Source organism: Asterias amurensis, chromosome 19 (assembly GCF_032118995.1).
Source record: "Asterias amurensis chromosome 19, ASM3211899v1".
Classification (NCBI taxonomy): domain Eukaryota; kingdom Metazoa; phylum Echinodermata; class Asteroidea; order Forcipulatida; family Asteriidae; genus Asterias; species Asterias amurensis.
The window spans coordinates 9,532,743-9,547,776 of NC_092666.1; the positions used below are offsets into that span (position 1 = coordinate 9,532,743).

General features: G+C 37.3%; 1 protein-coding gene across 1 annotated transcript in view; it reads left to right on the forward strand.

Moving 5' to 3' along the window:
- Positions 1-15,034, forward strand: part of LOC139951259 (BOS complex subunit NOMO1-like) — a 32,900-nt gene that overhangs the window by 14,909 nt on the left and 2,957 nt on the right. Inside the window, exons 15-27 of the mRNA XM_071950049.1 lie at positions 137-285; positions 465-563; positions 1,312-1,494; positions 2,658-2,740; positions 3,787-3,961; positions 5,604-5,730; positions 7,311-7,487; positions 9,116-9,180; positions 9,407-9,548; positions 12,599-12,685; positions 13,240-13,350; positions 13,961-14,062; positions 14,841-14,960. Of these exons, the coding sequence (XP_071806150.1) occupies positions 137-285; positions 465-563; positions 1,312-1,494; positions 2,658-2,740; positions 3,787-3,961; positions 5,604-5,730; positions 7,311-7,487; positions 9,116-9,180; positions 9,407-9,548; positions 12,599-12,685; positions 13,240-13,350; positions 13,961-14,062; positions 14,841-14,960 (1,620 nt within the window). The remainder of the gene's footprint in view (positions 1-136; positions 286-464; positions 564-1,311; positions 1,495-2,657; positions 2,741-3,786; positions 3,962-5,603; positions 5,731-7,310; positions 7,488-9,115; positions 9,181-9,406; positions 9,549-12,598; positions 12,686-13,239; positions 13,351-13,960; positions 14,063-14,840; positions 14,961-15,034) is intronic.

Below are 15,034 nucleotides of genomic sequence, written 5' to 3' on the forward strand. Positions count from 1 at the left end.
AAAGAACCCCAATTTACCTTTTGAATTACTTTCCTCCATATTTTGTACAGCCTGTCGGTCTAAAATTTGATATCAATTGCAATTCCCTTGAAATCATTTTAATCCATTGAAATGTATTTATCCATATTTGTTGTAGTTTTACCATCACAGCAAGTCACCCAAACAACCCAAGCAGCTGGATTTAACCAAAGGTCTGAACCAGTTCTGTCTGGATAAATCCGGTTCCTACAAGCTGTCACCGGTTTCTTGCCACCAATTTGAACAGGAGATGTACAGCTTCGATACGTAAGTTAAAGTTTCACTTTTTCTTTCTTCCTTTTCCTTGTGTAAAGACTGAATATTGAAGGGCTTTCAGATTCACTGAGTGACGAACATTAGTGCTGTATCATTTGTATTTATTATTTTGCTCTCTATTGTCTTTAATCTCTAGAAATCTCTTTGATCTTTTTGCATTTTTGTTACAGCGCTTCTCCAACCATGCTAACGCTGACTGCAGTCAAACATCTGATTACTGGCTCTATTGTTGCTAAGCAACCATCTTCAGATATCTTTGTCACCATCAAGTAAGTATTAAATTCTTTTTTCTTGTGGTAAATTATTTTCACAGGCCCCCCCCCCTCTCCAAATTTGTTTTCATTTAATAAATAATAGTAATACTAGGTTCTTTAATATATCGCTTTTTCAAAGCCCTCAGTATTATTTCCTACAGTGTATGCGTAGAGCTACTTTTTAAAATATGAGACCTATTCCATTATAGCACCAAATAATGGTTCACAAGGTGCTGTGGTGCAATATGCAGCCAATCAAACCAGGAACACCTGGCGAACCCATTCTTTTTATGATATGTGCACTGGGTTGTTATATTTTTATGTTAGACAGTGTAGAAAGTATTTTCATATTTTTATATGGTTTTGTTAAATAAATTATGGTACAACAAAATCGGTCTTGTGGAGTTTTATCCCATATTCAAGGGCAGTCAGATTGGATCAGAGGTATCTTTACTCACTTGCCACCTCTTGGACCCTAGTTTGAATCACGCCAGCCGGGGGCACTATGTTGATTGGGTTTCTCAGTCCCTACCTGACTGTGTGGGTTTCCCTTGAATAATTCTTTGGGGTTTTCCCTTACACATCTAAAACTGAAACTTTCTTCCTTCCTCTGTTTTGGTTCTTTGTATAGTATGGTGATTAAGATGGCTTTTCTGAGAGTCTTTAGCTTCATAACCAGAATTATTTAAATGAAAGCCCTGAGAGGTGGTTTTGATTAAGTTCTAAAGTGATATATCTGTGATTGCTTTTTCTCATTGCGAAGATCTTCCATTGAGACGGAGCCGTTAGTTCGTCTCGGACCTCTCAAATCAAAACAAGAGCTTGAGAGAGAGGCTAAGAAGAAGACCAAACCAGCCAAGACTGGGAATGAAACAGCGCCTGGAGACGAGACTAAGGAGGTTAAGGACGATGGACCTAGTATTTACGAGTTTACATACTGGGCAAGGTAGATATTTGTAATAATAGTAATAATAATAATGGACATTTGTAAAACACACTCCTGTCGCATTTTTTTTTACGAGACATCGCATAAAAGGCCAGTAGCCACTTCAAGGTGAAGGCTACACTTAACTGACTCGGGCTGTTGGCCCAAGTCAACTGCAACCAGAGGAACGTTGCCACCTACTCCTGGGGCTGAAACAGGGTTTCACAGTCATGCAGGCATGGGTATCATCCACTAGGAGCCTGGTTGGTAGAGCAGAATGGACTACCCAACTTTTTACAAAGAAGTTGTGGTTAAGTGCCTTGCTCAATGGCTCGAGTGTCATGACTGGGAATATCGAACCCTGACTCTGCTGCTAACAACACCAGAGTTTGGGTCTGGTTAACTAGACACCGATCTCTCAGCCACGGCACACCACAAAGAAAAAGAACTCTGCTCATGGCGGTACTTCAAGCTAAGACTGAACAGAATGTTTTCAAGTTGGTCTTGAAGCTGGAGAGAGTGGTTACTAGTCTGAGGTTCAGTGGAAGAGTATTCCAAAGAGATGGTCCAGCATGTTGAAAAGAACGATCTCCCCAAGAGCGAGGGATGTTGAGGAGCATAGTGTTTGTAGAGCGAAGCCGTGTTTTAGAAACACTTAGCTGAGGCTACAGCTACGGCTGTTGCCAAGTGTGTTGCCAAGGACATCCTATACTCCAACGCACAGTGACTTAGCAATCAAGCCGAACATAGCCTTTGCCATATACTTTTTATAGCAACCAATTCGGACACGTTGTTAACCAAGGTAGTTTGCTTTAAAGGATTGGGGTACTTTTTCAAAATGTCGAAAGATTTACAATAAACTTACAGGGTTTGAAGATAATGATAGTGGAAAGCTTCCTTTCAAATATTACTTACTGAGGTGCTGTAGTTTTTGAGAGATGAGTAAAACAATGTCATGAAAATACGTTTGTAAATGCTTAAAATAATTTTCGTTTCATGACATTGTTTTACTCATTACCCAAAAAATATTTTCAGGGAAGCTTTCTACCATCATTATCTTCAAACTGTGTAGGTTTAGTGTAAATCTGTGGACATTGTGCTTTTTGTCCTACAAAAAGTACATGTACATACACCCTTGAATTGACGCCGAAATTAAATCCCTTTATTCTCCTCGTCTAACCTAGGAATGGAGAGAAAATTGATGTGACACCATCTTCACAGGTTATTTTATTCTATCCCGGAAAGGCACAAGTGGTCATACAAAGCAGTAAGTCAGATTTTTGAATTCAAAAATTAAGTCGGGTTAGTGTTTTTTTTTTTGTAGCTAGACAAAGTCATTTCATCTTTTTGAAGGTAAATTATAGAATTGTTAGAGCTGAGAATATGTTTTGTGTGATCAACATGAAATAATGAACCTGTGAACATTTGGGCTCTGTTGTCCAGTTGTTTGAGAAAATAGTTGTCCCTAATTTTGGTTATCAGAATCAGCTGTTTTGATTTCTCAGGTTTTCAGACACAGTTTTCTTGAATTCGACTTTCTGAAGAGAATATTCTGAATTTTTGAAAACTTTGTCAGGTGTTTAAAATTGTTTGTTAAAGATGCTATGTCAGATTTTTGGCCCCAAACATTTAAAAATGTATTTTTTTGAGTGAACGGTATTTCAAAGAGTATCACCCGCTCTAACGAAAAAAAGTTTAACTTTTACTTTTAATGGTCAGGAACCATGACAAAAATTTAAAACGTTTCTTATAAAACACATTAGAAATGGTCACGTGATATATTGTCGGGATCCCGACAAAAACTAATTTTGAGCACTTTATTTCACTGCTACTAATAATATGGCGGACTTTTTCAAGCAATGGCTCAAATGAAAGCTTGTAACTTTCTCGACCCCCATCAAAATACCTATTGATTTTAAAATCAAAACTTTGGGGTCAAATCGGCCAAAAAATCTGACATAGCATCTTTAATGAGACCAAATTATGTTGCACCTTATAAGGGTAAACATTACAAGGTGCTGCAGCGCAATCAGTAGCCACTGTCAGACACACCAGGGCAAACCCCTTCTCTTAGTAGCAGAATTCTTTAACGTTTATTACACAACACACAGACCTATCGCTTTATGTCCCATCTGAAGGACAAAGCAATAAGTGTGTTGCTCAAGTGTCAAAACCGACAGTCAAACCCGCACTGCTTGTTTCCCCCCCCCCCCTGTACTGGGAAAGCATTTTTAGTAGACAGTGGTTAGCGCACATCATTGCAGGAGCAAACTTCTTAAAATGTGATTATTTTTTGTTCTTGTGTCTACCCAGGAGAGGACTGTCTCGGCCAAGTGGTTCAGTTTGAAGGTCGTGCCGGGGTCTTCCTCTCAGGTCATGTCAAACCGGGTCTTGCAGGGGTCAAGATAACGGTCGTATCGAGGTCATTAGAGACACAAGAGGTCAAACCGGTTAGTAATGTCGTCACTGCAGACAACGGACTCTACAGGTAACTCTAGTGTACTTTTTTTGGTGTTTTGTAAAAACGAAAATTATCAACTTCAGTTTACATTTGTAAAATGCAATTTGGTGTTTAATAATCCCAATACACACTAAGTAGTAATTTTCACTGAATTCTGATTTATGTATAACTGAAGAAATTTTGTTCTAAGCCCCTTTATATTCCATCCAATTTTCACACTGAAGAACTATTGTGCATTCCTAATATTCATTACCCATATGTGATTAATTTTAATTGTATTATTTGTACATTAAAGCCCGGCTCATACTTCATGCGAATGCGAATGCGACACGAATGTTGACGTCACAAATTCGCAACGAATAATTCGCAGGGTTGAGTTGTGCTCAACTCTTTTGCAAATATCACAACAAAAACCGAGTTGCGACATCAAATTCACGTCATATTCGCATCGCGTTCGCATTGGCAGCAAGTATGAACCAGGCTAAACTGAAAAAATAATCATTGTTCTTTTTCTTGATGTTTCTACCAATTTGTGATTAATTTCACTGAATTCTTTGTACATTTGTTGAAGAATAATCATGAACTTTTTATTGGCATTTCTACCCAATAATGATTCGTTTTCACTGTTCTAACTGAAGAATACTTGTTCTTTTCCTTGATGTTCCTACCAATTTTTCAATGTTTTCACTGCATGACTTCTTCAAAACTGGAGGATATGTGTTGTTTTTCTTGATATTTCTACCTATTGATTAATTTTCGCAGTTTTCTTGGACCTTTACTGAATAATAATAGTTGTTATATTTCTTGATATTTCTACCAATTTGTGAATGATTTTCACGATATTATTCTTCGTAATTCACGAATAACTGTTCCATTTCTTTATATTTATACCAATTTTGTCAATTTTTTCTCTGCATTCTTTCTTCTTAACTGGAAAGTAATTTTTGGGGGGATATTTCTACCCATTGGTGATTAATTTTCACTGTATACTATTAACATTTAACTGAATAATACTTGTTCTTTTTTTAATGATTGATTTTCACTGCATTCTTTCTTCATAACTGAAGAATATTTGTTCTTTCCTTGATATTTTGTTTTACAGTTTGTCAATGATTTTTACTGCATTATAACTGGAGAATATGTGTTGTTTTTCTTTATATTTCTACCCATTATTGATTAATTGTCACTGTTTTCTTTGTACCTTTACTGAAAAAATGTCTTTATATTTCTGCAAATTTGTGTATAAGTTGTACTGCATTCTTTCTTCAATGCTTGTTCATTTTTCTTGATATTCCTACCAATTTGTCAATGGTTTTCACTGAACTCTTTCTTTATAAAGTATAATTGTTCTTTTTCTTTTATTTTGCTAACAATTAGTGAATTATTTTCACTGCATTCTTTCTTCGTAACTGAAGACCAATTGTTTTTTCCCTTGATATTCCTACCCATTAGTGATTATTTTACACTGAGTTCTGGTTTCATAATTGAAGACAAACTTTTTTTATATTATATTTTTACTATTTTATGAATGATTTTCACTGAATTATTGGTTCATAACTAAAGACACTTGTTCGTTCTCTTGACATTCGTACACATTAGCGGTAAATTTCCACTGTATTCTGGTTTTGTAACTGAAGACTAATTGTTCCTTTCCTTGTTACTTTCTTAGAATTGGTCCCCTATCTGACATGTCTGAGTATGAAGTACAGGCTGCATTAGATGGTTACATTCTGACTAAGATGGAAGGAACTACGGGTGACTTCAAAGCTTCTAAACTTGGAGAGGTCACTATTGAGGTAAGGTCAAGATGGTGATATAGGACACTACGTGAATCACTCATTAAAGACACTTGACACTAATGGTAATTGTCAAAGACCAGTCTTCTCACTTGGTGTATCTCAACATATACATAAAATAACCAACCTGTGAAAATTTGAGCTCAATCGGTCGTCGAAGTTGCGAGATAATAATGAAAAAAAAAACACCCTTGTCACACAAAGTTGTGTGCTTTCATATGCTTGATTTCGAGACCTCAAATTCTAAACTTGAGGTCTCGAAATCAAATTCGTGGAAAATTACTTCTTTATCGAAAACTATGTCACTTCAGAGGGAGCCGTTTCTCACAATTTTTTATACCAACAACCTCTCCCCATTACTCGTCACCAAGTAAGGATTTATGCTAATAATTATTTTGAGTAATTACCAATAGTGTCCCCTGCCTTTAAAAGCAAACACTAGTTTACCTTTGACAAACTTGGGCCGGTACTCACCGGTTTTGGGGTGAACAGTTTTCAACATGATTTTTCTTTTTCTGTTCAAAGGTTCATGAAGCCTAAAACATGTGATTTAGGGTGTCACTGCCTGTGAGTTTACCGACACAAATATCACCAACATTTTACAGGATATTTGTGTCGGTGAAATCAGTGTGTAGTATATATAGATTTTTGGTTTATGGGATTCACATAATGGAATCATTGAAACAAGAGCTATCTTGGATATCGTACAAATTACAGGATTTAAGAAATGATGAATTTTTTTACAATCTCCATGATTATGGAAACGTCCCGATTCGAATGTAGTTCTTATATCTCCCTGATTGCAAGATACAAATTTTGGCAGCTTGTCAATCCCTTGAACATAGTAATCCTTGTTTTAAAACATGACAAACATTTTTAATCTACTCCAGGGCCCAATTTCATAGAGCTGCTTAAGCACAAAGTTTTGCTTAAGCAAAAATCCTTGCTTAGTAAAATCAGATTACCGGCCAAGACTCCACTCAATTGTTATGCTAAGTGAACAACAGCTAAATACCAGTCACAATCAATGTATATGACATAAATTTTTTGCCAGTAACATGTGTAAAATAAGCGAGCTGTTTTCGTGCTTAAGCAAATTTTTTGCTTAAGCAGCTCTATGAAATTGGCCCCAGGTGGTTGATGAGGAGGGCCTCCCACTCCAGGGGGTGCTACTCTCACTCAGTGGCGGGAAATTCCGCAGCAATAATTTAACACAGGCTTTCCAATCCCTTGATTAGCTATGTTCTTAACACGCCAACGATTTTGTTTTTATGTTCTCCAGGTGATTGATGAGGAGGGCCTCCCACTCCAGGGGGTGCTACTCTCACTCAGTGGCGGGAAATTCCGCAGCAATAATTTAACACAGGCTTTCCAATCCCTTGATTAGCTATATTCTTAACACACCAACGATTTTGTTTTTATGTTCTCCAGGTGATTGATGAGGAGGGCCTCCCACTCCAGGGGGTGCTACTCTCACTCAGTGGCGGGAAATTCCGCAGCAATAATTTAACACAGGCTTTCCAATCCCTTGATTAGCTATATTCTTAACACACCAACGATTTTGTTTTTATGTTCTCCAGGTGATTGATGAGGAGGGCCTCCCACTCCAGGGGGTGTTACTCTCACTCAGTGGCGGGAAATTCCGCAGCAATAATTTAACACAGGCTAGCGGTAGTCTGGTGTTCACTGGTCTGGGAGCGGACCAATACTATCTACGCGCTCTGATGAAGGAATACAAGTTTGAACCAGGTTCTCAGGTAAGCTATTCTTTTAAAGGCAGTGGACACTATTGGTAGTTACTCAAAATAATTATCAGCATAAAACCTTTCTCGGTAATGAGTAATGGGGAGAGGTTGACAGTATAAAACATTGTGAGAAAATGCTCCCTCTGAAGTGATGTAGTTTTGGAGAAAGAAGTATTTTTCCACGATTTTGATTTCGAGTCCTCAGATTTAGAGTCCTCAGATTTAGAATTTGAGGTCTCGAAATCGAGCATCTGAAAGCACACAATTTCATGTGACAAGGGTGTTTTTTTCTTTCATTATTATCTCGCAACTTCGACGACCAATTGAGTTCAAATTTTCACAGGTTTGTTATTTTATGCATATGTTGAGATACACCAAGTGAGAAGACTGGTCATTGACACTTACCAATAGTGTCCAGGGTCTTTAAAATCAAAGAAAGAAGTATTTTAAGTGAATTAAGGGGAGTCTGAACTGTGACTTCCAGTGTTTTATAACTGATTTTTCACCCATTCATCGCTTTGATCTGTCATGGTGTTTTTGTATTATTAGAGTTTTCCAGATTTTTGTATCAATTTTTTATCTATATGTACTGTGCCTTGCTTGCGCCTGTTTTTTTTCTCTTTTTTATCCTTGTTATAATGTTTCTACTGCTACACTGTATTTCACCAAGTTTTGTATATAATTTGCTGTTTTCTCTCTTTTAGTTCACCTCTTGTATTTTGTTGGTTGTTTCTTGGTACATTTCTTAGGTGCTGTTTGTTTTCTGAACCACGTTTATTTTTTTAGGTCTTTTTGTATGTGTTTTATGTGAAGCATTTTGTGTAGTTTGTAAGCTGCTGTCAAACTTATTATGGTTGCATTATGATTATTGCTGTAAATCAATGGACCCTTCCCATGAAATATGCTAATCACATTCACGCACGCGTACAGACCTTGTTGGTTGGCAAACGCCATAGAGTTGTGCACTAAGCAGACGCGCAATCGCGTCTGCGTCTCGCGTCTGCGTCTCGCACCCATTAGCCATGTACAAAACAGCGCGATGTTCCCTCATTTTGCCAACCAAAACGTTAGTGCGCACACGCTATGTGCAATTTGCATATTTCATGGGAAGGATCTATTGACTTTTATATCAAATTCTTGGCCTTATCTGAATTGGTGGCTTATGCTACAGCTACTGCTGGATCGTTGTGCCATCATGAATTGAAGTATAGGACGTCTTAGCAACATCCTTAGGAGCGGTCGTAGCCGTAGCTGTGGCCACTTATTTGGATACTGCTATATTGGACTGTATTTTGCTTTGCCAAATTATTGTCAAGTTTTAGCCATCTTCTTTCCTGCTTTTTGTAACCCTTTGTAGGTTCGTTTGCTTTCCCTTTTTCCTGTAAATGGATTTGTTTTTGTTGGTATTTTGTCAATGCCTTTTGATGAAGGTCCAGTGGTGTTAAAAAGCTTGAGCAACCCATTCTTTAATGTGTATAATGTGTAATATAATCTCATGTATAATTGTTACACATTCTTATTTTGTTAACATTTTTGTTTTGACGATATCTTCATTTTGACAATATCTTCAAGGTGACATCTTCTTTTTCATGATACAATGTACATGTATCATCTTTTATATTTTTGTTTGACTTTCTCAGATGATTAAAGTTGAGGAAGGGTCATCCATCAAACTAAAGGTCAAGGGGTCAAGGGTCGCATTCAGGTAAACTTCTTTAACTTCTTATTCTCTTTGAAGTCTGATTTTAATTGTATTTTGTTTGATATTTTAGTTGCTTTGGTGTAGTGACCTCCCTCACTGGAGAAAACCAGAACCTGCTAAAATTTTGTGTGGTATTTCCAGTTGTTTTGGTGTTGTGACCTCTCTGAATGAAGAACTAAAACCTAACTACATGTATAAGAACCTAATTATAATTTGTTTGACATTTTAGTTGCTTTGGCGTTGTGACATCTCTTAATGGAGAACCAGAACCAGATATTTATCTCGAGGCTCAAGGAATTGATAATTGTGGAGAGGTTTTAGAGGAGAGTATGACCGATCCAGAAGGGAAATTTAGAATCCGAGGACTCCAGGTGAGTTGACTGCATCTGTCTGATAAAATAACGACAAAATGTTGGCAGAAATTAGAGACAGTTTGACACCCTATGGTGTTAATTTTAGTTCTTTTTTCCAGTGGGGTGTCGTGGCAGAGCGGATAAGAGCACCGAACTCGAGCTCTGGTTTCTGTTCAGCAGACTGTGGGTTCGAATCCCGGTCATGACACTTTTGTCCTTGAGCAAGACACTTAACCATAAGCTTCTCTGTGAGGGCAGAGATGGTTCTTGTGATTGATTAGCTTAGTGCGCTTTATATTTGGCGGCACAGGCTGTATACTCCCTAGGGAGCTGAGATGGTTTAAGGAATTATTTAAGGCCCATTTACGGGGGTAATAATGTTGAAGCGCCATGAGCGTCACTGTGTGACGGACCTGAGCGTTAAATAAGAAGCCACTACAATTATTAGTATTATTATTATGTCTAATGTAACAACGGCACAACGCCTACAGTGTGTATATAACCGCTTTCCCACAGCAGGTCTGGAGCACGCCTCTGTCTTTTCTGCAGATGTTTTCATGGTTAATGTGCCACCAGTGTGGTTTCTCCGAAGAATGTTTGAGCGTGTAACCAGTGGATTTTGTATCATTGTATCAAGCGAATTTTCATGTACATGTACTTTCTCAGGAACTCTCTTTTCAGGAACTCACTGCCACCAGTGTGCTCGACCTGGTTTCTCCGAAGAATGTTTGAGCGTGAAACCAGTGGATTTTGTATCATTGTATCAATGGAATTTTCATGTACTTTCTCAGGAACTCTCTTTTCAGGAACTCACTGCCACCAGTGTGTAGGACCTGGTTTCTGCGAAGAATGTTTGAGTGTGAAACCAGTGGATTTTGTATCCCTGTATCAATGTAATTTTCATGTACATTCTCAGGAACTCTTTTTTCAGAAACTCACGTGCCGTTAACTTCATAACTCTCCTATAGAATAACTGCCTCCTGCTTGGAGAATGTTTGAGCGTGAAACCAATGGATTTTGTATCATTGTATCAATGGAATTTTCATTCTCTTTTCAGGAACTCACTGCCACCAGTGTGGTCGACCTGGTTTCTGCGAAGAATGTTTGAGCGTGAAACCAGTGGATTTTGTATCATTGTATCAATGGAATTTTCATGTACTTTCTCAGGAACGCTCTTTTCAGGAACTCACTGCCACCAGTGTGTAGGACCTGGTTTCTGCGAAGAATGTTTGAGTGTGAAACCAGTGGATTTTGTATCATTGTATCAATGGAATTTTCATGTACATTCTCAGGAACTCTCTTTTCAGGAATTCATGTGCCGTTAACTTCATAACTCTTCTATAGAATAACTGCCTCCTGCTTGGAGAATGTTTGAGTGTGAAACCAGTGGATTTTGTATCATTGTATCAATGGAATTTTCATGTACATTCTCAGGAACTCTCTTTTCAGGAATTCATGTGCCGTTAACTTCATAACTCTTCTATAGAATAACTGCCTCCTGCTTGGAGAATGTTTGAGTGTGAAACCAGTGGATTTTGTATCATTGTATCAATGTAATTTTCATGTACATTCTCAGGAACTCTCTTTTCAGGAACTCACGTGCCGTTAACTTCATAACTCTTCTATAGAATAACTGCCTCCTGCTTGGAGACTGTTTGAGCGTGAAACCAATGGATTTTGTATCATTGTATCAGTGTAATTTTCATGTACATTCTCAGGAACTCTCTTTTCAGGAATTCATGTGCCGTTAACTTCATAACTCTTCTATAGAATAACTGCCTCCTGCTTGGAGAATGTTTGAGCGTGAAACCAGTGGATTTTGTATCATTGTATCAATGGAATTTTCATGTACATTCTCAGGAACTCTCTTTTCAGGAATTCACGTGCCGTTATCTTCATAACTCTCCTGTAGTATTACTGCCTCCTGCTTGGAGACAAAAGATACAAACAATCCCCAACTTTGTGCATTTGTTGAATTTCTACCCTTAAATGAAACGCCACTTTTAATAGTGAAAACAACTTATTGATTTTGATACTATATTTCTCACAAACAGAAATTTCAATTGTCAATCATTTTGCATTTGTCATCATTTTGCATATTTGATATGTATTTTCATTTCTGTGTTTACCTTATGTATTTAAATGCCTGCTAAGTCTGTCATTTTGATTGCTGTCTTGTATCTTTGTAAACTTGACTTGTTTTGTCCAGTTGAAATTGAATTTTGTCTAGCTTTTAGCAACTTCGTAGGAGATAGTTGAATTGAATGTTCTCATATAAATGCATATTTGTTTGTTTAGTTTAATTTTAGGGTTTTTTGGTGAAAGGTGAATTTAGTGGAATTTTTAAGGATTGTTTGAAGTCATACAATACTTTTGTTTCAGATTGTTATTTTTTTTATTTTGACTTGAATAGTATTTTGTATCCCTAAAACATTGCCAATAGCAAGGCTTATTTTTATTTACTCTCTTGAACAAGTTGAAGTAGGCCTACATATGTATACATTTTTGAAACTTTTTGTCTAGGTTTGTTTTTGTACATATCACTTAAAGACACGGGACACTATTGGTAAGTGTCAAAGACCAGTCTTCTCACTTGGTGTATCTCAACATATATGCATAAAATAAACCTGTGAAAATTTGAGCTCAATCGGTCTTCGAAGTTGTGAGATAATAATGAAAGCAAAAAACATCCTTGTCACACAAAGTTGTGTGCTTTCAGATGCTTGATTTCGAGACCTCAAATTCTAAATCTGAGGTCTCAAAATCAAATTCTTGGAAAATTACTTCTTTCTCAAAAACTACGTTACTTCAGAGGGAGCCCTTTCTCACAATGTTTTATACCATCAACCTCTCCCCCTTACTCTTTACCAAGTAAGGTTTTATGCTGATGGTTATTTTGAGTAATTACCAATAGTGTTCACTGCCTTTCAATAGCTTTGTTTTTGTACATGTACATTTAAAGCTGTTATGCAACCATACTGTGCTTTGTAAGTTTCTCTTGAGTATTATTATTATTTTGCTTAGTAAAATTGTATATTGATGTAATGATGTCACTGTTTTGACTGTAGCCGGAGTGTTCGTATGAGCTGAGACTAAAAGCAGGTGATTCCAACAGTCATATAGAACGAGCTGCTCCTAAAACACAATCTATCAAGGTAACAATTGCTTCACCACCATTTCTTAAAGGAACACGTTGCCTTGGATTGGACGAGTTGGTCTATAAAAAGCGTTTGAAACCGTTTGTTATGAAATGCATATGGTTAGAAAGATGTTTTAAAAGTAGAATATAATGATCCACACAAGTATCACTCAAAACTGTACGGTTTTCTTTTTACGTCGTGAACTATCACGGTCGGCCATTTATGGGAGTCAAAATTTTGACTCCCATAATTGGCCGACCGTGGTATTGGACGAGGTAAAAAGAAAACCACGCAATTTCGAGGCATATTTGTGTAGGTCATTGTATTCTACTTTTACAACATTTTTCCAACCATATTCATTCTATAACAAACGGTTACAAAACGTTTTTCAAAGACCAACTCGACTGATCCAAGGCAACGTGTTCCTTTAACTTGGTACAGAATGCTAGGGGTGTGATAAAGTGCTGTATTTGAACCTAGCACATGTATTATTAGTTTCTGATCAGTGAAATAACTTCATCAGATATAAGAAAAGAATCAAAAGATTTTTTTGTCCTTGTATTTCGAAGGTCCAAGGAAAAGATATTGATGATCTGCAGATCATAGTTTTCCGTCGATTGAACCAGTTTGAGATTGGGGGAAATATTGTCACCTCTAGCGAATATTTGGCAACATTGAAGGTAAGTTCAACAAACCTGTCTGATATTTTAACCTGTAGCATTTTTAACTTTACCCTACGAACACCATTCATTTCTGTCCGAACATGGCTTCTATTGTTTTTTCCAGTAAATATTTTGTTTGTTTTACAAATGTTAATCACATGGCAACATGGGAAACCTTGGAAAATGTCAAATCTGGACATTACTATGATTTCTTTCTGTTAATTAAAATAGGCCAATCTTGCGGCTGTTTGCAGCCGCTAGCGGTATTTTGGGTACAGGCTACTATTGGCTGCTAGGGGCAGATGGGACGTAAGTCTGTTGGTCCCGTGTGATGTGTAATGCACGTAAGAACCCAGTGAACTTATCGTAAAGAGAAAGGGATCATCCCGGTGCTCGTGGTTTGATTGGCTGCATATTGCGCCACAGCACCGTGTAAACTATTACATGGTTCTACGTAAAGGGATTCGTCTCATATAGCTCCACATACCTTAGTGGACAAAATACTGAGCACTTTGGCACGCCCATTGGGTGTGATAAAGTACTATATAAGAACCAAGTATTCTTGTATTATTATTATCCCTGACGCAAATTTAACATCATATGATATTTGTTTTCTGTTTATCTGTAGATTCTTCTGTACAGTGAGGATAATTTAGTGTCTCCTTTACACACTCTGTCACTCGGTATCAGTAGTTTCTTTCAGTTCCCTCCACTTCTTAACGACGGTGCGGTGAGTAAACTTTAAACATCCAATATCTTTCATGCCCCATTTCCTTGTTTTGTCGTAAGTTATTGTCATTGGTGTAGCCAGTGGAGGGGGGGGGGCAAGCAGGGTTGGGGCCAGACATTTTCTGGTATCTATGGCCACGACAAATTTAAATAAAGAATATTCAGCAAATATTTTTTTAGTGATAAATTGTCATTAAACATACATGAGACTAATGGATTTGGAGAAAACTGGATGAGTATTTTGACAATTTTGAGACTTTGTTTATGTCTCTTAAAAGGCAAAGTCACTTAAAAGCAGTGGACGCTCATATTGGTAATTACTCAAAATAACTATTATCAAAAACCTTAGTTGGTAACGAGTAATGGGGAGAGGTTGATGGTTCAAAACATTGTGAGAAACGGCTCCTTCTGAAGTGACGTAGTTATTGAGAAAGAAGTAGTTTTCCACGAATTTGATTTCGAGACCTCGGAATTAGAATTTGAGGTCTTGAAATCAAGCATCTGCAAGCGCACAACTTCGTGTGACAAGGGTGTTTTTTCTTTCATAGTTATCTCGCAACTTCGACGACCAATTGAGCTCAAATTTTTACAGGTTTGTTATTTTATCCATATGTTGAGATACACCTAGCGAAAAGACTGGTCTTTGACAATTGCCAATAGTGTCCAGTGTCTTTAACTGAAATGTTGCTCAAAATGCTGCTTTGTAAATTTGTTATTTCCATAAATTTTAAGAGTGATTACCAAACTGATACCTCCCCTTTAAAACCTTATTTTGACAGAGATACGTCCTGCGAATAGAATCGTCGTTATCCAAATCCAGTTACGAGTTCACACTACCAGAAGCTAGTTTTAGTACAGGAGGTTTTTTCAAACATATCACACTACAGTTCAATCCACAGGTAAGGTTACTTCATTTAACCCTAAAGTAACTTGGGTATATATAGCAGGCTTTGAACTTCCCTCTTGAAGGGGC